The sequence below is a fragment of the Cataglyphis hispanica genome, chromosome 2 (genome assembly GCF_021464435.1).
Source record: "Cataglyphis hispanica isolate Lineage 1 chromosome 2, ULB_Chis1_1.0, whole genome shotgun sequence".
Classification (NCBI taxonomy): domain Eukaryota; kingdom Metazoa; phylum Arthropoda; class Insecta; order Hymenoptera; family Formicidae; genus Cataglyphis; species Cataglyphis hispanica.
This window is the reverse complement of record NC_065955.1, coordinates 13336712-13362498: the sequence shown is the minus strand read 5'-3', so window position 1 is coordinate 13362498 and position 25787 is coordinate 13336712. Positions and strand designations below refer to the sequence as shown.

At 33.6% G+C, this 25787-nt stretch overlaps 1 protein-coding gene across 22 annotated transcripts in view; it reads right to left on the bottom strand.

The window, feature by feature from the left end:
• LOC126858910 (CUGBP Elav-like family member 2) overlaps positions 1-25787 on the bottom strand; it is a 507709-nt gene that overhangs the window by 197062 nt on the left and 284860 nt on the right. The window contains exons 1-2 of one of the 22 annotated variants that reach the window (XM_050609631.1): positions 6507-6739; positions 5643-5811 (exon numbers count right to left, since the gene is read on the bottom strand). The exons of the other annotated variants lie outside the window; for them this stretch is intronic. Coding sequence (XP_050465588.1) covers positions 5643-5779 — 137 coding nt within the window. The 5' untranslated portion in view covers positions 5780-5811; positions 6507-6739. Of the gene's footprint in view, positions 1-5642; positions 5812-6506; positions 6740-25787 lie in introns of those variants that run through there. 22 annotated transcript variants of the gene reach the window in all.

Below are 25787 nucleotides of genomic sequence, written 5' to 3'. Positions count from 1 at the left end.
TTCTCTAATATACTAAAAATATCAAAGCAATAAATTAGACTAATAAGTATAAATATAGAACTTTTTAAAATAATTTAAAAATTTGTTTATGTTACGTAACATATTTTTGTTTTAATTCTAAATGTGTGATTTTCATTCTATAAATCATCTAATAATATATTCTATATTATTCTCTTAGTATCTTTTATTTGGGTTGAGAAAAGTTTTGCATTTATTACATTAATTTTGCCAATATTAAATATTATAATTAAGCTTTTTAATATTTATAAAGGAAAATGTTAATTTCATATTAGAGAAGCTGTCGTTAAAAATTAACTGTAGCATTATGTAAATATTATGTTAAAAAGGGCTCTCTTCTTTATCCAAAATATATAGTTTAATAATTAAACGAGTAATTGTTAGTTAATAATCTACTTGCATTACAATAAATACCTTATTGCATGGTTGCTTCTGCAAGCAGGATATATGCTGCACAATCATATGATCCCTCCCTATTATTCCCCATCACATTATCAGGATATTAATTGTTCCGACGCGTTCTGTAACACGAGCGCGCGGAATTAATTCCAGAGGTTGCTTGAATATTTTTGCAGCGTGTGGGCATCCAATTAGTGTTAGGTACGCTCTGATGCCGTTTGTAGTAATTATCCCGTAATTGATACGCTACGCGCAAATCAAACAAAACGAAAAAAAAATGTCTCGAATTAAGAAATGCCGGCGTGCTCGTTCGAGATAACTGGGAATTATTCACGAATCAGCCGTTTTGCTAGCCCCTCTCACTTCTACGGCCGCCTTAAATGTACGCTTAGAGTGAATTCGCCTCAAAGTTAACGTTTTGAAGGAAAAAACTTGGCTGACAGTATATAACACAACAACAATTTAAGTGATACATTACCAAGCAATATCTTTTTGATATTTGATAACTAAAATATTTCTGTAATTTAGAAAATTGTAAAAAGATTTTTAAGTGACTCTCTCACCCTCTCTCTCTTTCTCTCTGTCTCTCTCTGTCTCTCTCTCTAAATAGAAATAAATAAATATATGTATAAATATATGTACACATTTTTCTAATAATATCAATAAAAAATTTATAATTATTTGTGATTTATATCGTTAAAGTAATATAAATTTTATAGGAATTTATTTTTATTGCAAACATTTTTAGAAGATATATTAGATAAATTATTTTAAATTATCACTGAGAATATATATTGCAAAGATACGAAACGTACGTTATCGGGAAATTACTCACGGACTCAATGGTGGATTTTCATTACGTAGAAGCACAAGCTTTTGATAATTCCATTTCGCAATTCCTTTCTACGATTTCATCATCGCAATGAGAGATAGCGGTGCAAAAAGCTTCATTAGACATTCCGTGCGCGAGGACGCGATCGTATGTTGCAAAAGACACCGTACGGTTATAGTACGCGGCCGCGCGTTTATCGTCGATAATTAATCGCGGAAGAGCCGTTGAATCAAAGGAATCAAAGGAACGAGTCGATTCGGCACGAGCGTGGATTATACGAGGGGCACGAATTTAATTTCCTCCCTCTGTCTGCCAATATACCGAAGGGATTCGTAAGCGAACTAATTATTTTGCGAGCCATCCGCCGAGTGGATCGGCCAGATGAAGAAAAAGGTAGAGCGAAAAAGAAAAGCGGAGAGAAGTCGTGGGGAAGCCCCATGTACTTTCTCTGTTCTTTGAAAAATTATTATATATACATATATATATTTAATAATTTATTTTAAAAAAATTTATAATAAAATAAACATTAATGTCATACCTGATGCTATATAAAATTTATGAAATATTTTATAACGTCTTAAAAATTTTATTTGATATTATAGACTCATGTAATTTGGACTTGTTTATATAACTTCATTAACATTTGTTATCTTATTTGTTTCGAGTATAATAAAATTAAATTAAATCGTGATATAGTTTATTAATAAATTTAATTATTTATTCCTTTTTCTCATTCTATATTTTTTCAGAATGTGCAAAACTATTACACGATATTGTGACGTCGAGTTTAAAATGTTTATAATTTGCATCATTATTTCATATTTCATATTAATATCTATCAAAAAATGTTATAGAAATTTAATTATGATTTTATCTCATTGATGTTTCCAAGGGGAATGCAACGTTGCAAATTTCCTCGATATGGCCCTGCTAGAAACGGATGGACGATCGAGCCGCGCAATAAGCGAAAGTTATTTTGCCGCACCAAGCTCGCGAGGGGGACGGGGGCTCGCGATAAGCGGTTATCGGAGTGTAATTCAATTACTGGATCTTCACAGTGCCCCAAGCACTATTGTCCCGTTTTTCCCCTCTGCATCCCGATCCCTCCGCCATCGGAACGATCCTGCACCGACTTCACCACCCTCACACCCTCGCCACCGTATAGGCGCTGATTCGTTATCACCCTTTACCCGCGACACAATGGCGTTAAACAGGAGATAACCAAACTGATATTGTGGCTCTACCCTCGAGTTCATCGCGATGACGACAACTTCGTTAACGTGGCATGAGAAAGAAAGAGAGAGAGAAAGAAAGCGAAAACCGTTCATGTGTTCTTGATAATTAATCGATTAAATGCGCGGATGCTTACGTCTCCAATGGAGGCGCGTTGTCGGCGCTCTCGGGCTAATTAATGGAGAGTTAAATCTTGCGATGCACATTATATAATGATATAGCCATCGTGTACCCGGATATTGGATAATTATCGAATACAAGACAGCTAAATTACATGGATCATCGATAGATTATACATTAAGTATACATCGGATTAAAATGCCATTTTTTTTTAGTTAATAGCATAAAAATTTTCGATTAATTTTCAAATTTTTTTCAGTAAATTTTTAACGAATTAAGTTTAATAATAAATTTATTGAAAAATAAGAAATTTTTAGAAATGCTAGCAAATAATATAGACATCGATGAAGAGCAAAAATTAAAATTGAAATTTTATATAAATTATATTGCACTTTAAGATAAACTTTACCAAGTAATTTAAATCCAATATGTATAACAAATTTCTTTTTCAAATTTTGACAGTTTTCACGTAAAAAGAAAAACAATTTTCTTTTAAGTTTCAGTTATTAAATCAATTTGCAAAATAACTCTTTGTTATTTTTTCTCTTTCGCTTTTCTGTATTTTATTCTGCTCCATTTCATTCTCTCTCGTTGCCTTTTAAACAACACCATGATGTTCACTAGAAAATAATCAATCTGGTAGGTGCCTGCAGACTTGACAGCGTAGCGTTGCAACCGTCTGCTACCGTCGTAACTTTATTAATGCAAGCAAGTTTCGGAGGAAAAGAGAGACGAGCACGGAATACAGAAGGACAGGGTAATGTCGAACAAAAGTCGATGATGCGAAACTCTTTAACGACTCTTACTCATGACTTCTTCACTAAAGATGTATAAGAAAGAACGGAACACTTAACCGATGTTACATCAATATTCTTTGTTCATTGTCCTTCAAAAAAAAATCTATTCTACGGATCACAACTATATAGTAAGCGTTTCATTTTAATAAAGTGCATTAAATAAATAAATAAATATATATATATATATATATATATATATATATATATATATAAGAATAACAATAGTAAAAAAAATGTAAAGAATTAAAAATTAAAATATACCTTATCGGTAAAACCAATTTTGTTTTTTGCAAATTTGGCAATAAATTTTACATCAATTTTATGTCCCGAATTAAATAGCTAAGAAATTGCAGACTAACTGATTAAATTTGTATACAATGATTAATTGAGTTGTTATTAATTTTTTTTGCATTATTTAATGAAATTTGTTTATATATTCAGTGACATCGTAAAGTAAAAATAAAGTAAAAATAAAAAAGATTTTAAGCAAAAAATAAAAGCAAAAAGTGGGAGTAATTTTAATTTAAAACTTAAAGAATATTATATATATATTAACATTTCCATTTAATTATAATATAAATCAATAATAAAAAAATTAAAAAATGTATATATACGAACAAGATGCATTTTTTCCGTGGAAAGTTACGTAAATATTCGCAATATTCATGCAAATGGAAGAAGCGTCGATTAAAAATTTGCATTAAAAAAAGATCTCGATGGAAAGATACCGTGGTATTTTCTGCAATGTACTAATTGGCTAAAGGGGCACGATGCTAGGCAGGCAACCAATTAAAAAGCGCTGAGCGCGAGGAAAAAAAGCTGAGCGCGAAAGTTGCCTTTATAATCGATTCTCTCAAACGAACTCGGTAAGAGCAGGAAACTTAAGCGAGACTGCTTTCCTTATTAATTATTAATTATCTCGTTCGTTTATTGATGCATTTTTGCATTAAATCCTTCATCCTATATAGCCTACACACTCGAACACTTTCTATTATAAAATATATATTTTATAAGAAGAAGAAAATATATTTTTATTAGAGAATTAGATGCAACATTAAATATTAAAATATATATTAATCTTTTAACTACTACTAATATTAAAATATTACTACTTATATATTAATTTTACTAATATATAATATTTACTACTTATATATTAATTTACTATTTAATTATTATTTAAATAGTTAAGAATAAATTTTTAAATATATTAACTATTATATTAACTTGAAAAATATTTCTCTTGTACATACAAGAGACAGTGTTTTCAAGCGCTAAGAATAAGAGATAAATACATACACATACAACTCTATCACATTACTATTTTTTGTCGGATGATCACCTTATGTCTCACCTTTCCTAAAAGAAAATAAACAACTGTCTTTTCGCACACAAAGCTAATAGTTCTGGAACAATCGTTTATTCCAATTATCGGATTCGGTTAAGGCTACATTTTGATTAAGCAAGTCACGATTCGGTGATGATGAAAATTGCCCGCACAATCCGCTGCACTTAATCATTCTCGGTAGCAAATAAAAGCAATTAAATTGAAATTAAATTAAATAAACATCGGAGCACAAAGATAAGCAGAATATGCATAACAACCTTATCAATTTCGTAGCTGTACATTAATATTACTGTTGTATTCTATAATCAAATTCTATAATCAAGAGGAAATTAAAATGCAAATATACAAAACATAGTTTTCTCTCACCATATTTTTTACTCATTTATGTTTTGCATTTTTGTATTTTTCTGTTATTATATTTTAACCAAATATAAAATCCGTAATAAAATAAAATAAGAATAAATGTGTGTGTGTGCACAAGATATGAAGAAAGAATAGTAACTTCTTTCTTATCAATCTATATATTTTACGACTTTGTTATTGTTTTGTGATTGAAGTTGTAGAATTAAATAACAATTTGATACGCAAATATATAAGACGGTTCTTATCTATTTATCCAGTATATTATTTTTTTATTATTATTCATATATACATGACATTCAATCGTAAAAATAAAATGAGCAAAACAATTTATTTTTCTTTCTTGCTAATTCTATTATATATCACAGCTAATCATTGTTGCGATCAGATTAAAATTTGGACATAATATTCAAACTAAATAAAAGCGCATATTTTTGTCTCTCTCTTTCTCTTTTTAATAATTTATCTACTACTATTATTACCGTTATAATTTTGTCGAAAAAATTAATGAAAATATGAGTGATTTCTTTCTTACCAGTCGGACAGCACGTTGCTATTGTTATTCTGGTCCAACTGCATTGTCCCACTAGCAAATAACTTATAGTCGAGCATCGTCTCTGACTCTGTCGAATTCAGCGGGGCGTTCGGCATCTGCACGCAGGACTCAAACATTGATCGTTTCTTCTCGAATTACACAATGTGCGCTGCAATCGATATATAAAAAAAAAATCGCTAAACATTTACACGAATGGCACCGATAACCGCCATTCGACGCTCGTTTTATCGTCTCGGCCAGACTCGTGACGACGAGATTTGAAATTTAAATTTTATTAACTGGCGCACCTCATCGAAGATGAGAAGTTTCCTGTTACGTTTAATTAACTCGAACGAAACGTACTCGATGCTATATTGATTGAAATCGCGTTTCGCAAAAAAAAAAAACTTTATGCGATCAATATTATTGAAGGAAAATATACTGTGCGTTAAAAATAAAATTTAATGTCCTTGAAATGTCTCAATATAATAGCAATCGTTCTTGCTTGTACACACTTTTAATATTGATTAAAGCAAGATAAAAGAAGAATGAAAGACGATAAACGATACATACATTTCATATCATTATAAAATATCTTAAGAGTTTATTAAACTAACTGATAATAAAAATTGTTTAAACAAATGTTGACCCGTATTGTATGTTAATAAAAAATATTTCTTTTCTTTTTGATAAAAAGCTATTTGATAATATTACACAATAATATTACAATCAAGAATTTATATTAATCGTAATCGTAATTGTAATCACTTTAGAAAAATTCTATGATAAACCTAATTAATCTATTATAAGTCTCGATAAGTCGAACGAAATTCAAACATGATATTCGCATTTTTGCTTACTTACCGAAGGAAATCCGCTGACCTAACTACGATCTGTGACGATCTGAATTGTCCAACACGCGTGTATACACAAACACTCTAAGTTACTCAAACTTTGAAAATGGAGTACGAGATTATCGAACGACCTTTGGAGAATTGATGAAGATGTACAAAGAACAGATAAAACGATTAAGGCACGAGTCGTTTGAAAAGTCTGCGCACCGACCCGAAGCACGATTTCGACTGCGACCAGTTTGGATATATCTAAAGACTAAAGGTCGTAGCGCGATGTTGTTATGATTAGCTCCATGTAGAGATCGCGTTCGTAAACATAAACGAAAATGTCCTCAATAGCGTGTTCGGCCAAGCCACGATAGAAATTCATCGTCGTAAATAACTTTCCGACGTTATATAGGGTGTTTTAATATCTCTTTTTCATAAGTAAAAGAAAAGAGAATATGATAGAAAAATTCACACACACACACACACGCGCGCGCGCACACACACACACACACACACCACACACACACACACACGCGCGCGCACACACACACACACACACGCACACACACAACTGAGTTAAAATAAAATAAAGTTTTGGATTTTTATCTTCTTTTAAATTTATTTTCATAATGTGTATGTGTGTGTGTGTGTGTTCCACACTAAATTTAAGATTGAACAATTATAATAAGAATTTGCAGAACTGGAGATATAAGAATTTTTAGTGAGTGAAAAATATTTGAAAATTATAAATTTGCATTCAACGGTACAAGGAATTTAAAGTTTTCATAAATATTTTTTAATTTATTAAAATTGGCGAATCACAGTTTATAGCGTATTATTCCTTTACTCAATAGGGCCTTTTACCCATAAATCGGCATTTATTGGTAAAAATTATTTTTGGCAATAATAAATATATTTTTATTTCTATTTGAAAAAGCGATTTTATACGCAGTTATGAAAGACAAATAGAATAGTCTCCCTTAAAAAGAAAATAAAATTATTATATAAAATCTATATTATATAAAATATATATAAAATCTATTAAATTACAATACAAATTTTGGCTGTAAAATTGTAATTAAATAATACTCTATATTTCCCCCCTGTCCCTCATCAGATCAATATAAAGGATATCTTATGGCATACTATTGTCAACCGTCTGCAATCACAGTAGTCAATCACAGCATTTTTTTTTTTTAATAATGTTCAAAAAGTGTGTTACATGTGTCTATAATTAAGATGATTAATGGATTATCAAAAAGAATAAATGAAGTAAAAATCTGAAAAAGACAATAATTAGTGTTGCTATTTTAAAGAATTTGAAAATAATTAGTATCAGAAACGAGATATCATAATGTCGAATTATCTTACAGAATTAAACTATTATAAGCATAAATATTATAAGCATCTGCACTTGAGCGTAGCTTATCGACGGGCGCGCAAAAATAGAACTGAAATATTCGCAGTTTTTATTGAGAGCGATATCGGATATGCCATCGCGCGCGCGAACATGGTAAAAGAATCTCTAAAAGATCGGTACGAGTGGGTAGCCATATTCCACTAGAAAGGTGAAAGCTGGAAGAGGATGAAGCTTCGAGGAGGTTCCGCGCGTAAACTGATATTCGGAGCACCGAGGCGAGAAAAGCGTAGCCCGAGCTTAAGAGGCACAAAAAAGGCGCTTTCCACCTCCGCGAAGTAAGCAACGTCGTCTCTCGGGCTCGCTCCTCGGGGTTGGGACGGCGAAGAGAAGGGTTCAAGGCGAGGAGGGCACGGGGATTGAATTCAAGGACTGAAGAGCGAGCGGCAGAATGTGGGAGAGGATCTTATTTACCGGTGGAGAAGAGTCAGTTTTTCTCTACGGGGACACATAATCTCTCTCTCTCCGCCGAGTTCGGCAGTGTCGTGCGTCATATTTCATCCCGAATAACCTTGACGCCGCGCCCTATAGGCACACATATCTCTCCCCAATACCTTATTCCGTCTTGTCAAAAAGTATTTTTGATAGACCGAATCTGGGTATATGTCGATGCGACTGTCGTCGAAATTACGATTTTCCGTAGCTCTCGTGTACATTTTTTTTACTATCATTCTCGGATGTAATATTTTGCGATTTTTCAAAAATAAAGATGAAAATTTTATCGATACAAATAATTATGTACAGATTTCAAATTGCATCTAATTTGGAAACGAGCACGTTTTTACATTTTACAAAAAAAGGCACAGAGAAATTCAAATAAAATGAAAAAAAGAAAAACGAAAGAATTTAAATTGAGACCAAGGATAGGCAAAGGGCAACATTATATTATAATCTACATAAAACGTACATGTAAATTTTTTACGGTCTATATATATATATATATATATATATATATAAAATATTAAGCATATTTTAAAATTTGACTTAATATAAATCAGTCTTAGAATAACAGTTATTTATATAAAAATATTTTGCAAGAAAACAAAAGAAGAATAATTATCGATTATATAATTAGCCGAAATATATAATTAGATAATTAATATTTAGGTAAATATAACTGAAACATATAAATGCCCCATTTACTTGTTTTTCTTCATCTTGCTACGAGTAATTTCCGTACTTCAGTACTTCAGCATGCAAAAAAAGGAGAGCAGTGGACTTGAAGGATGCGGAAATAAACTTCGGAGGATTAAAGAGCAAGAGGACGAAAGTGGGCGACCAAAGTATGCAGGCTTTTTTTTTTTACTGATGTACAGCTTCGTCTTTCAGATGAATTGGATTCTATATGTAATACAACATCCTTGCATCGCTTCAATTTTTAAGTATTAAGTGCGTGACGCACTTGACCTTTTAACTTCTTTTTCGGAAAGATTCTCGATGCTGCTCGAAAGTGGAATATAAATATAAAAGTGGAATATACATATAAAACAGAACATTTTCATTATATAAAATGAGATGTTATGTTTGGAGTGTATATTCTGCTCGAGTTTTCCACACGGATAGGTCGTGGCAGAGAATTTTCTTAATTACATTACTCACACAATAATAATATGTATATAATAATACAATATGTGTAATAGAAAAATATGTCTTTTGTCATTAAAATTATATGCTTTGATAATAATGTCGATAGAGTCGATAAATCGATTAATACGGACATTTGAAAAAAATTATTCATAGCTTTGCATTTTTTTGCGCGGCATTAAAAATATTAATATATATTAACATTTTTAATTCCGCGTTTTAATCGACGGATTATGTCTTTGTTTATGATGGAGAAGGAGAAAAACTTCCAGATGAAAAGAGCAATTTAAAAATACAGAAAAATAATGTACTGGTTTGAGAATATCAGGATGTTGCGTTCGATGAGAATTTTTCGTAACGCAAATTTAGCGAAAGCCCTTCAGTTGTTCAACAAGCTCTACTGGCAAAGCTAATTTAGAATAGCAGCCTTACATAGCGAGTATTTCCCTTCCTTCATCACTTTTTTCGCTTTCCCGTTTTTTTTCGTCCGGTTGACTATTTTCCTGTCCACCGTCGCGCTTGTCGCGAGCCAACTTGTTACAAAGGAAGCTACGTCGCCAAAGGGCGAATGTAAAATTGGCTCGAGGAAAAGTTTCGTAGACGCGATATCGTTTTATTAGAAAAGGAAAAGCGCGATCTATTAACATTGAATTCCGTCCACTTTGCTTAGTATATCAGCCAGTAAAATTTTCTTTTCTCATTCCAATAGAAACTATAATTTATTTAAAGAGACAAAAAAAAATTAATAATAAATTAATTATACCAAATTAATTATACCAAAAATAAAAGAAGCAATAAAAATGATCAAAGTATCAATTGCATGTATGTAGATTATAATGCTATCATCTTTCTATAATGCAACATACCTACTTCTTAAAAAAGAAAATTAAGCATTGTACATCGTTAAAGCGCTATGAAAATATAACGTGCGCAGTTATAATGGCAGAAAATGTAATATATTCCTTGCGCACGCGCATAATGTGATATATATGCACTATTGCATATGCTTATTAAAAAATAAAACACGGTATATAGGAAGAAAGAGACGCGGATAATATAGTTGCGTATTTTTTTAAATTTATGTCCTATTTCTACTCGCTTTCTATTCGCTTGCATTTGCAGGCACCATAATTTTAAGTTAGACAGATTGTAAATTTTCAGCATATTCGTCGACTAATTATTTATTGCACTTATGCGCTGCGCGCATCCGCGCATTCTCTTGAAATACATAGACACTGATTTATTATAATGAATGAAATTGTAGAATATCGTAATCGTTTCGGCCGCGGCGACACGCAAACTCGTTATATATTGGACTGCGGTGGACGGTTACATAATTATAGTGCAATTCAATTGTTACCCTTCGAAATAATGCATCGAGGTCTTGAGTGCTGGCGTTATTCGATCGGCGCGCCGTTTTAATATTCAAGTGCTTCTAGGAACCCTATCGATGTATTATTGCGAGGAAATGTCTATAAAAGAAGAGAAAAGCGATGCAAAGGGACAGGGTGCATTTCGATAAATTTTCCTAGCCTGCAGTAAAAGCAGACGGCGGTTAGTTATTTCGAGCGCGGTGACACGCAAACTCGAGCTTATTACAGAACTGCGGTAAACTGTTGCATAATTACAATGTAACAGAATCTGTACAAACAAATGTAACAGGACTTTATACGCGATCGTGAGGCTTCCAAAATCGATATTTGGTATAATAATTAATTTCATCTTTATATATGTATTAGTATTTATTATTAAAATTAGATAGTGTCCAATATATTTTGTTCTGATATATTACAGTCTAAATACTTATCTCGCACTTATTTTTAATAATTTTTAATAAATTCTATATACAAACGCTTTTTCACATACATATGTATACTGTGTTTTATAAAAATTTTAATGAAATTGAAAGTATATTTTATATACATATATATATATATATATATATATATATATTAACAATCAAATATGTTAAAGATAAAGAGTATTTCAGGATAGAAGAAGTAATAAGTTTTAAGATATGTTTGAACGCGTGTAAACATGCCATAAAAGATTAATATTTCGATACTTCTTAAAACACGCGTGAGATATTTTGTTATTTATATGACACACGAGATAGATTGTCAATACAACTGATGAAAAGATTGTGAAACTATGCACTTTCGTAAATGTTGCAAATACGTAAGACCGAGTGAAAGCGTGAGTGATTGAACCGGATCGCTCCGTATTTACACGAACGGACACTATACGGATATTTCGCACAAAGTACAAACGTGAAATAAAAAGGATCAGTATATGCGCCCGGAAAAATGCATTGGATTAATTACGACGTGGACGTTTTCGAGTTGTAGAGCAAATAGATCCGTCCCTGGCGGCATTCAGCCCTGCCTGGCACCGGCAAAGCCCAGTACGTGTAAAGCCGACGAACAATGAATAATATTGCGCCTGTTTGCATTTCATCGCGCTCGCACACATTACTAACGCCCGTCTGAACCGGGTCCGGTCTTTTCGATAGGGCGGCCCTCACTCGTGGGGTGGTGGTGGTGTGAAATTGCGAGGGTTGAGCGAACCGTGCCGAGTACTCAAGTAATAACGAAATTGACGCAGGAAACGCGAGCGCGGACTCGAACGCGCTTATGTAAATGCGAGTGATATGTAGCGGTCGGGCATAGACCAATTAATTTGCTCGGTGCATGAACGCGCGGCGTGCGAGAGACTGCTCCTCTCAACGACGATGATCGATCGATTTTGCATACGTTACTCACGAGCGATCGGTTACGGTAAACGATATAAGGTTGCAGTCATTTTTTGGATTTTTGATTTTTAGAAATCAATCTTGATGCGCCGATTCTGTGATGGCATAGCCATCATTTAATTTAAATTATTTTAAATTATTTTATTTAAATATTTATTTTATTTAATTTGCGACAATTTCTTAACATTTTTTATTCAACATCTCTGTTATTAATTTGTACAAATTATAAGTCTGAAAAAAAAAAAATATATATATATATATATATATATATATATATATATATATTTAAGATCTTCAACAAAGAATTAGATCATAAAAAAATTTAGAACAAAGTAATAGTTTTATTTAAATCATATTTTGTTTTATCTTTCTGGCTATCAAGAGTTATTTATTCTGTATCCCTACGTGCATCAATAGCGTGCAAGTGTACGAAAATATTTTCGCATCTTGTCCCGCCTGCAATTAGGCATGGTCGGGTCATTACGCCGCGGCTCCGCAGGTATCACGCGCGACCGTTTAATCACGCGTCGTTTCGTGCATTAAGTAAATCCGATTACCGGACAATGCCGCGCAAATTCGATTCCATCGCTGCCACAACGTAGGAAAATTAATGTACGCCACCCGCCGCCCGTCTATCCGCCGACAGGTCGTCGGCACGTTCGACGCGACGAAGGAAACTCCGTTGGCGCGGAGGTCGAGGATTTTCCTCCGTTTTTCCTGCTCGCAAGTAGGTCTCTCTCGCCGTCTCTTTCTCCTCGTTGTTGACGCGGCCGTTGCCTTCCTCACTTCGTCGGCGAGCAATTCGCGCTCTTACTGCCATGAAAAAAGGGAAGACAATGGGATGGGGAAAAAGAAAGGGCGGAGAACGGTGGATACCTCCTTATTTGCAGGAGCTTAACGATAGATCCGTTTCGCGAACGGAGCAAAAGGTAATTTACATTCAATTCAGGAAATCCCAGATGTCTATTGGCTAAAGGACCGGCCCGGAGAAGAATACCCGACTACCTACATCGGATATCCGGAATCTGCATAATTCTGGCTCCGTTCTTTCCATTCCACTCCAAACCCGTCCGGACACCACCACCATCCCCCTTCCTGTCCCCCCCTCCCCTACCCGTCTCCCTTTGCTCTTCATTGAATCCAATCGAACGGCTTCGGACTGTCTACAGTCTCTTTCAGCTATTTTTCGCGAGCTTCTTTTCCGGTTATCGGATCTTATCTGTTAGAGACTCGCTCGATTTGGATCGCGACCGTAAACGCTCGATCGTAGATGGACGGAGGGGGTTGATCCCAAGTACACGTAATTAAAGTTTCAATTCTCTCCATCTTAATTTACACCCGGACGGTTGGGGATCGAGCCACTCTCTTCGTCGAGACCGGAAAGTACGAAAAGAAACGACCCCTAGAGGACACTTCTATTCAAATGTTTTCGCTCGCTCATTCCCTTTCTCAAGTGAAATCCTCTCATCGCTTCACTCTTTCCTGTTACGCGCTTCTACGTTTGCGCTTCGATCTTTTTTTCGTCTTTTGACGGAGGATTTTATCCAAAGTGCGGAGACTTTCCGTCTGACGAAAATGTTTAATTTGAAGACAGTCGTTGCGCTGCCAAAATACGTAATATAACATCGAATAGTCCCGTAAAATATAGCGATATTTCATTTTCCATTGGATTATACAGTTAGAAACGCTTTCATGACAATCATATATCATTATTAATAAGTTTCAAAACTGCTAATTCTTCGAATTAGATATATTTGTTTAGTTGAATGTAAACTATATTATCATTATATATAAATGTTTAATTGGAACTTATCGTCATTTAATATCTAATAATAAAAGAATTATATTATAAATTCAAATTTTATCACATTCTCTCGTCTCGTATAAACATACTCATTTGTGTAAAAAATGTTAATTGTTCTATTAAATTCCTTGAATTGTTTAATATGATATATTTTTTTATCTGACTATCCTTTAACAAAAGAATAAATATAATAACATATCATTTTGTAAGAGAATCTATATTGATTCAAACCAGCTGAAAAGATATTGCAATTAAAAAATTATAAAATAGAAAAGCTTAAAATTTCTTCCTTTTGTTAAAAAAATATTTCTCGAAGAAAATTTATTTCTCAGAGATCAATTATTCATACCCGCTCTTTTTATGCTCCACGCGTAATAGATAAAAAACGTATGAATAATAAAATATCACGTAAAATTTGTTTATTGCGACCCGACATATTGCAGACATCGCAATTTCTCACGCGCGTGAGAAAACCGAACGAGATAAATCAAATAATTTATTCTCCTAAAGTCATACTTATTTGTGCGGATAAGTCTTAATAGTCGCGGTGGTATAAATCTCATGTCATAATTAGTAGGGTGGAACGAAAATGGCTTCTGGGCCGTGGAAACTTTCAAATTTATGTCCTCTTATAAGACCCCCCGAGTTAAATTACATCCGTGTATCTTATTATAGAGGGTGGGAACGATGTACGCGTTGCAAACCGAAAACTTATACAGACGTCAAAACGGTTCGTTTCGCCGGGGATGCACAATGGCGAGCATCGCGCGGTTTTTCAACCGTTCACCGAAGAAGAATTACATACAGCGAGAGAGTTGGAGAAACTTTATGATTTAGAAAAAAGGAAAATCAAGAAAGAGAGAAAGATGGAACAGAGATAAATCGGTCGGTCGAGCGACGAAAGAGAAAGAGAGAGAGAGAGGCGTTCTCTCGTTCCTTCCGGTTGCGTCTTTTCCTCTCGGTCCTCTCTCTCTTTTTTTCGAGGACAAAAGCACCGCGCGGCACATTCTAATTAGAGACTCCTATTATGCCGCTGAAGACAGATAATGGAACCTACAGTGTAAAACTCTTGCGTGCGAGCCCTCTTCCCCCATGGCGTAAATCGCGGTCGCTGCCACTCTCGCCTTGCCTCTTCTTACGCCGGTCGTGCGACCCACTTTCTTAATTGTTCCTCTATTAAAATACACTCTAATTAATATCCATTATGCCTGATATATATTAGTCCGCTAGTAACGCTAAGCAAGAAGAGTGCGGCTTTGTGCCGCGCGAATATTTCAGAAAACCGTATTTCGCGAGAAAACGCGAAGTTTTCCGTAACGGAAGAAAAGATGTCTTGAGACGGAGCAAACGTCGAGCAAAATGGCTTAAACAAATTGACGTTATCTCTTTGAGCCAATTTATGCGCACGGAAGAGAAAAGAAATTTATAGGAATCAGGCAAGGCTGGTAATCAGTAATCATAACTGCAATTAGCTGCTAATTAATGTTCTTGTATACAGATTACAAATATTAATCATAATACTTAAATTGACATTTCTTAGATGCAAATAATCTCAAGGAAAAAGTTAAACGAGTGTTAGCTCTACATATTAAAAAATATCAGTTCAGTCGGCTTTTGAAGACATTCGTACCGATTCTAAGCGTAATCCTTTCCGCGACCTTTATATCACGTCGCGAGATTGTAAGATTTTTCTGTAAATGTCACATCAGCGACAAAATGAATCATCGTTTACGCGAAGGAGACAAATTGCACCGGGATTGTTATACTTCAACGAGATACCGTGAAGACAAGATGTCTCTGATATAACAAGAAAGAATCATTTTACGTGTTATACGAGCGTATTGTTTGTTTGAATAATATCATAAATCAAAGAATTTAAAAATATATTTATAAATGTATTAAGAATGATGCTAACTTTATAATAAAATATTTACAAAAGAAAAAATATATTGGAATAAAAATTGTATTTTTGTATAATAAAATAATATAAAATTATATATAAAATCTGTCTGAATTCTTTAAAAATTATTGTATATAATTTTGTACTTTTATTTTTTGAATATATGTATTAAGCTAATCGTATATATTACAAAATTAAATTTATATTAAAAACTGACTTTAAATTATTTATATATTTTTTTGTAGCTTATATATGTGTATTTTTTTAATAGTTATATACAACTTTGAATAAAAAAAAATAAACAATAATAAATTATGAATATATAAATGATAAGAAAACTTAATTAATATTTATTAAAAAAAAGCATAATTAATTTTAGAAAAATTTATCACATCTTTTAATCTTTAGACAATAGCTACTTTATTTCGTAATTTAAAAACAACTCTGTATTTTTCATGAATATAGATATACATATCTATTATGTATACATGAATAACAGAATCAAATGTTTCGATATGCGAGATTTCTTCTACATTTACTATTATATCTAAAGTACGTTACGACATTCCCAAAATAAACGGCTTATATCGCTTTTCATTCATCGACGTACTTTCGCGTTATCCTTTCTTCCGACCTGTCGGCGCGAGATTACAAGACCTTGCTCCGGCATGAAATCGGTTTGTGCGGGCTCGTCGGGTCTCCCCCTCTCGTGTCCCGCAACCTATGCAAACCCGTTCGAGACTATGTAAAGCAATGCTAATCCGCTGATAAAACCCTCAGCGACGGGCGCACCGTGCGGCGCATTTTCGACGACGCGTCCTTTCCCGTCCGCCGCCACCTGTTTGTGTATGTACGTGTGTACATATATGTTGGAGCGCACCGCATGCGGTGCGCCTGTCTATTGTAGCCGCTCTTGACATATTTTCACGTAATCCGCGGAATAAAGTAACTCTATTAGATTCGTGCGCAAGATTTATTCTTTATTTCTTCCGTCACATTCGCTTTTCCTCTCCGTTATTACCGCTGATATTGTAGCAGCTCGCAAATCGATTAACCACACAACTCAGACGCTTCTGATAAGCGCTTGCAGCTTCGCATCAAATGCATCTGCGAACGTTGGATACGGCAACGAAGCGGTTGAAGCTAGGTTTCGATAACGGTTCCATCGGTGCGCCGAGGTTACCCAAACGACATGAATGATAAATCATTCACTTAGCGGATTAGAGCAGAATAGTCTATTTAGTGTGGCTCTGAACACTTTAAGATTTTAGTAAAATGGAAAAATAAATACTAGAAAATAGGATTAGATTGTAGCAGTAGAGATAATTAGGTCCCCCATAACGAATGAAAATTGCAGAATTATTTAGTATTAAGGAAAGTAATTGCAAGTAGATAGGGATTGCATGTGTCAGACGTGCGATCGATTTTGTCTTAATGTTCCTTCTCAACTATACTTATGCAAAATAACAAATTATTTTGTAACATTAGATATATCTATTTCTCAAATTCACTAAATATAAAATATTTATCACTGATATATGTATTTGTGTCATTGATTGATACTTATTTCTATTTTGATGCACACCCATTATATTATTTCGGCGCATCTATAATTTTTCTTGTTTGTCGCTCGTAAATTGTGCCTAATGAAAAGACCGGAAATAACACGGCGTTAAAAATTTTTCTCAAAAGTTCTCACTCATGACACGTTGCGCAATTAAAATCCAAGACGGGCGAATATTTTCGGCCGGCATTATCGCGATGAAAGAGGACAGTTTCGGCGATTCGGTGTGCGGTGTACGACGAAAAGTTATGAACGTTTTAGTTGAAGCATTAACGAAGGCGGCATTTAAAAGTTGAGATCCGGCCAAAGTTCCGACGCGTAAACATTAAAGCCAGCCGGCTAAGTGGCACCGTTACTTCTTCGCTGAGGAAATAGCTGCGCGCCCGGCCCGAGTTCGTTCTTGATTACGGTATTTCTGGCCCGCGCTTCCGACAGAGCTTTCCCTCCCGAAGCTCGGATACGCTCCGGGAAAAATGTTGGTTCTACCGGACAGTCGTTTCCTTCGTCGAGTGATTCCGCGCTTATTTCCGCGAAAGGAAAAGAAATCGCGTCAGCTTTATTCCGCTCCGAATACCTACGAGGGAAAGTTTCAGTGCCGAGAAGACAAGTCGCTTTTGCTAAAGGCGCGAAAAGAGCTTTTCTCTGGAAGCCAATTTACTCTTCTAATCGTGCTAATTCCAATAAATATTGTTCGTTCAGACATTCGATAATTAATGCTATGCGCTTATGTACATATAATACTGTCTTTTATCACTTAATTCAAGCATTATATAATTTACACGCATAAAAAGTATATTACTAATTTTATTGAAATATTATTAATTTTATACCTTTTTATTTAAGTTTTTATTTTCATAAAATCTTTGTTGCCGATCGATTTTTGTTCAAGATAAGTATAGATTCCTTCGTACAATACTTTCAAAGCATTTACACAGCATTTTTTATTTTATGACATCCGTGCAAAGCAGACGTAAAGACGCGGATGGTACAAAGCATTTTTTCTCATTCCACGCCGCACCATCGGAATTTAATAAAACTCTCGCTTGGCATATGTACGTGTTCAACAGACAGAAATGTAGAAGCCTAAACGTACGATAAATGTGTCCCATGAAATTGAAATTTTTATTAACATTTAATCGATTAAGTCATCAATCAATTGCATTTTGCAAAGGCGTCACAATTTTTCAACTCTCCTTCCATATTATAGTATATAAATAAAATTATTTTTAAAATAAAACTATAAAATAAAAATTATTTACTATTTCAATTTATATGAAATAATCATGAAACTTTTTCTTATGTCATAAATAGCGCACAATATCTTTGTTGTGTTAAAAAATTTGTGATCAATTTATTGATGATGACAAAAGCTTTTCTCTCAAGTTTTTAAACATATTAAAAAATAAAACCCATGGTATATTGTGTCAATTTAATTATTATATTCTAATATTATGGTTGTACCTCTATTAAAATATGTTAAATAAATAATCTTTTGAGAATATAGTGATTCAAAATTATTATCCATCTTGTATAATTTTAAAATATGTATAAATAAGTAATATATCACTTGAGTTTCTTCTAAATACTTTTCTTTTTATTTGGAGAATCATTGCCATCAAGATAATAATTTAATAAACTTGTCTTTTTTAGATATGTATAATATATATAATGTATGAAAAATACTATTAGAATTATAAAATATATAACACATAGCAAGATATATACGATCAAAAACAAAGAACACATATCTAATCAGTCATTTCAGAAATAAAAAAACATGACAATTTAATGGATGGTTAAATCATGTTTCCATTCCATATTTCCATATTATGATATAATCATACTTATCATTAACTTTCTGCAGATTATAGGTTCAAGGTTTAGAAGCGGTGCAGTCGTAACATGCCGCAAAGTCGGCTATACACATAAACACCAGCGATAAAATCTGTTTTTCAACACCGGTATAATGTGGTGCAAAGTAAAGCTCGTAAAACAGCCTGTCGCAAGAAAAGTGCGTTTCGTGCATCTAGTAAAAGTTCATTATCCTTTGCAAAAAATTTACAACTGAATCCGGTTCTAGACACATAATTCAATAGTCAAATATAATAACATCTCGTGAAACTATAAAAGTAAAGTATATAAAAAAAACTTTATGAAAAATATGTGCATATGACATATTTATCAAAGATATGTGATAGCAATAAGACTTACGCATACATCCATGTTTTCATGACAGTTGTTAGACCATAATGGATGACTTACCTAAAACAAAAAAAAATAATATTCTATTAAAATATGTAACATATTTTTTATTTTTCTATTACTCTAATTTTTTTTATTTATATTTCCAATGTTCTTTTTCTAATCTTTCAATCATCTTTTAATCATTTACATTTACATCATTCAATTTGCTTGTTCTTATATATAGAAGACACAGCAATATTTCTTAATATTCAATAATTTCTATTTACAATAAAGCAATGTTTAAGATAATTTGTTGATTTTCTCGATAGATCACTACGAAAGATATCATCGACCTCAAGAAGCTTCTTGAAGCCAAGCATAATAGAAAGTAAGAATTTTATTTTAACATAAAAGCAATGACGTGGTCATGACGTGGCTTTGTTCTCGCAGGCCTAAGTTTCCTCCGTAATCCTGCAACGGGAGAGTCGAGAAGGGAGAATTTACAGCAACAACAACAACAACGAAAAGTTTGAGTGTGGAGGTAACGGTAGAGATGAGTTCGAGTTGTGCCGAGAAACTAAACCGATATATCTGGTGTCTGGCGTAGTTTGCAGGGGGCGAGCCGGCGCTCTATCTGATAACTGCGTGCGAAATTAATTAATTAATTAGTTAATTAAGATTCGTCGGCTGCGACGACACGAGCTCACCTGCCTCTAAATGCGGCGCCTTACTTTCAAACTCTATACGAGGGGGAATGGAAGATAAAGGCCGTATCTCTCCCTCCGAAGGATTCTCTCGCGCGACTTTCTCGTCGCAATACAGGCAAATTACAAGGGCAGATTGTCTCGGAAATTCGTTTCTGGAAAAACCATATGCACTCAAAAATACTCGCTGCTCGAGCGCGGCAAGATTGAAGGAAAGATAGCAGGGTGGCAAACAAGCTGTAAGAAGTTTTTAGGAATTATGGTGGTGGACCAGGTGTAACGATGGAAAGTATGGCGGATGGCGATGGGTATGAGCTTTCTTGTTTCGAGAAAATTTGATGCATTATAGATGAGCGTGATGTGTCCTGCAGTATCGATCGGATGCATATTTCTCTTGCGAATATAGTGACTACAATGTCGCGCGAACGTGGAAGACTGGTTGAATCAATGTTAGTTAACACACATACAGGCTCATACAGGCACATACATGTTAATCCTCGTTAAATTTTCCTTTCTATGTATATATATATATATATATATATATATATATATATATATATCTTCTGCTATTAAAAGACATAGCAAGAATAACAAGTCAAAATAATTTAAAGTTAACATAGATTTTTCAGACTGCCGATGCAACCTAGATTAAGCGTTAAAAACGATAAATAAAACAATATGTGAGCTTGTTTTTATTTTATAAAAATTTTAATTAATTTATTATTAACTTGTTTTTCAATGCAATTATATAATTATTTATAAAGAATTATAAAATATTATGTTTTACTTTTACATAATTTCTCGTTTTTTTTATAAGCTCAACTTCTCTTTCTTTTTTCTCCTGTCTAAATATTAAACACGTTACGCATATTATATAATCCATCAAACACACTCGTGAAGCAATTTTAAAACGCTATTTTTCCATCACAATTAAGATAAAAGCATTTAATTTACTAAGATTAATTTTTAATCTGACAAATATTTGTTACGCTGAGTTATGAAGTAAACAAATATTCTACAAATGCAAAAGCGAATGAATAAACCGCAAATACCACGAATATCCGTTGAAGCGCCGAAGTATATCTCTTTTTTTCGGATTAAATTACTCTCGCGTGAGGCAATATTAAAATAAATTGCGTCATATAACACAAAAAGTGCGTTTCAAAAAATTCTGAAGTGCGTGTAGTCGTTTAATTTAAAATTGTTACGTGCATTACACACTGTAAATTTATTCTCCGCGATGAAATTTCTTACAGAAACACGGATTTATAGTTATCGATGATGTTGACGTCATCAATAGTGGTTTTTTTTTTCAAACATTTTATGAACTCTTAATTTATAAATAGATGAATAATTTATTTTTTATTTTTATATTAATGTTTATTGATAAAATTAACTCTATATATATAATTTAATTTTATTAACATTAAATAATTTAATTAATTTGCTTTTCTCTCACATCAATGTTTGCATACACAAATATCTCAATTAAGAAAAGAGATGCGTTGAAAGAGTATGCGGCATTGAATTGTTCCTTTATACTTTCAAAAAATTAGAGGATGTTAGTTCGCTGATAGAAAAAGTGCAGGTTTGATGGACGTCGATTCACGCGTTTCCAGATCACGAAGAGTGATTATTGACGCCAGACGCGCAAGTGTTCGCCAACCGAATCTTAATTTACCAGTCCATCCTGATTCTAATCGATTCCACGAGCCGGACATGCATTGAAAGCTATCGCATACCTATGTAACAAGGTGGGCTTGTCTATGTAACGCTAACCGTGCACACAAGACTTAACTTCGTTCAAGAACTCTTTCATGACAGCTCGTTAATTTTCAAGCTACAATCGTATTTGGCAGCAAACGAGAATTGTAAAAAGAGGGCGGTAGAGAGTGATAATTGAAAACGTCAAAATCATCGAAGGCTGTGCGCTTAACGAGTGATTTTAATGGAACGTGTTCGATAAAATTCGGGATATTTAACAAAATCGATTGCGCGAATCGATGCGATAATGTCCAAAGAACTATCGGTTTGTTATTTTCCTTTCTATTATATTCTTTTGTAATATACTTTTGAATATCTCTGGTCAAATATAGATAGCAATTTATTGAATCTCATTTATTTAATCTTTAATACATTTCTTTGCGTTAATAGTTACATGTACCTGATGTCTGATTCTAAATAAAAAATAAAAGTCTGAGGCATACATCTTTTGTATGTATCTTATTTATCTATTGTCGATTTGTATTTATTAATTATTTCTTTATTTATATTATTTTTTTAGTTTGCTTGCACTTTTTACTATTTAAAAAATGTAGAGTTGAAAGCTAATAAGTTTAATAATTAGCGTAGGGTAAAAAAATATACATTTTTTTAATGAATTATATTTTTTTTAAAGTTAAATGTTCACATCTGTTGGGCTCGTATTTCTTTTTCATATTTGATTTTTATTTTATAATTATGCAGCTTTATTGTATTATCAATTTTTTGTGTTTAAAAATTACTTAAAATTGATTTTTCAGAAAAATCTAAATAAGAATAAACACACATACAGAGATCAGTATGAGCCGATGATAAGCGCAGATGATACACACAGTATCCATAATGTTGAAAATGATAGAATGTTCGAAAAAGCCCTTTCCTCAAATATTCTGTTCGGCCAAAGTAACATTGTGTAAAGTAACGATTGAATCTTCAGATATTTGGAAATCCGTGAATTGAAATTTATGTAATCTTTTAGAATTTGGGACATTTGTGTCCACTTTATATCATTACACATTTATATTATATATGGAGAGAAAAATATAAATGTTTTTGAAATATTCGTTACGTCCAACAAATATATTCGTAAAAAATTTCTCATCTTTCGCGAGATAAACTATCGGTATTGATAAAGTTAAGCGAGACACACACACACACACACACACACACACAACAGATTCGTTGGCAGAGTATCGAGCGTGTAAATATGCCGCGGCGCGATCGCCGCTCAATTTCGCGGCCGCTTATTCATCGGCGGAATTCGATTGGCCGCATTCACGTGTACGAAATTTTAATTAACGGACTTCCCATGTGCGCGCGCGCGCGCTACAAAAACGCCTGAATAAAGTTACGACCGGTGAAAAGCCATTAACTGCGCAAAATGCCTGCCGCGTAGCGTTTCGCAAAAAGCCACGCGCCTGTTTTAGCGTAGATCTCTTTTCTCTTTCTTTCTTGTTGTCCGTTTCTATTCAAATTTACGAAGAAATTAACATAGAGTAATTATTGATCTGACAGATAATCTATCAGCTGATGCAGATGTTTGTACTATGTGTATAATAGTAAATAATAATTGTGTTTATACAATAGAGGACAGGGAATTAGCACATATTATCTAAAACAAACATACATTTGTAAACATTAAGTATTGAAATATTGATACAAAGTAGTTTAGAGATGATCTATATTTTATAAATATATTAATCAATGCATTCAAATAAACGCGTGCATTCATCACTCTATTTTATACAATCGAAGATATAGAGTAAGTTAATGCCTTGATTTTTATAAATGTATATAATTCTTTTTTTATTAATAAATAAATATATATTTTTCTACAAAAAAAAAATACATATTTAAAAAAAAATGTATTCCTAAAACGTATTATAAAAATATATTCCATTTAGTCTATACAAATTTTTCAGGAAAAAGAAATGTGGAAATATAAGATTTCAAAACAAAATGTTGCTTATACATGTGTACGAGATATCCTAAAGCATCGAATAGATTTCCCCTTTATTTGAATTTACCACAAAACTTCGCGAAATAGTCTCTCACGCAGCTCACAATGCTCTCTTCAAATCCGCGGTAATATATCCACGAACGAAAGAATAAGCCGTTAAAACGGACAATGGATCCTTCGTCCGGAACTCGACATACGAGATCGTCGAGAATCAAGGCAAAGATGAGCGTCGATGGGCGGAAAACTTCGATCGTCGCTGCTCGAAGGCTCGAATAAACCAGCGATTCGAATAAATCGCTTGCTCCGCAATTCTCTCTCTATCCCCCCTCCCCCCTCTCCTCCTCTTCCCCCCCTCTCCCTTCGTCCCATTTCCTCCGGTCACTATGAAATTTCAGGATCGGGACTCTTCCGGCAGAAGCGCTCATACACCGAGGAATCTGATATAGGGAGGCAGAGCTCGGACAATGGCCAGGTTTGTTGGGTTGGTAACGTTGGCTGGCCGCCAGATACATTGTCCGCGGATTGTACGGTTAGTACAATCGAACTCTCTCTCTCTCTCTCTCTCTCTCTCTCTCTCGTCTGTGTGCATGTACACCACACGCGTGCATATATTATATGCGAGGGCAATGATAGAGAGACCACTTGGCAAACGCGTTCGACTACCCCCTTCGTAATAGAGAGGCGAAATTGTTTTCGCGGCTTCTACACGGACTGCATTTTCGCAGGGAGGGCTTCCGATTTGGAATCAATGTTCGCTCACTGATCGACGCGATAGTCACATCGAAAAGCTATTATTCGTGTAAAATGCGCGATAAAATCGGATAATCTTTTCCCTCAACTCGGTTACTAAGTTGAAAAGGCAAATCTCTCTCTCTCTCTCTCTCTCTCTCTCTCTCTCTCTCTCTCTCTCTCTCTGATATTACGAGACGGATATTTTCGAAAGAATGTGCCAGTGGGTTGTCGTTATCGTTGTTTTCCTAATTAATTTATATATTTTTATATTATATTTTTTCTTATGATTAAAAAAATGATATTTGACAATACAGTGATAAATTTGCTTTCTACTTTCTTGGTATGAACCTTAAATTAATTTATCATTACATGTAAAAAGTTTAATCTATAACTTATTTAATTAATGATATATAGTAATTGTGATATTCATATTAATCGTAGTTAAAATTAATTCAACGTTGCGTTTAATAAAAACACTCAAATATAATATTTTGATTAATGTTAAAATCTATTAAAACATCTTTTTTCTTAATCTTTATTGTTTACAAATACAAATTACTGCTTTGTAAAAGCTACATTAATGTTGCTTAATTACAAAAAAATATCAACCGTAACAATCTCCTGCAATTTTGCAATGATAATCGGCAATTGCTTAAAAAATGCACGATAAAAAAGGCTCTCATAATGTATGAGAGTGCATCTGACAGAAATAATTATTTTAATTATCTCCAAGATCCATTATCTAACACACGATAGCTTACACGCATTCGTATAACATCGCCACCTCTCGCTCGCTCATTCCTAACAAACTATAGAGACGGTCCGTTTGCAACTAAACAGAGGCTAATTTATGCGGTAATCAAGGATCGCGCGTAGACCCTCGTTTTCGTCCTTTGTATGTATATGTCGCGTATTGCACGGCCTGTATTTCTCGGGTTATA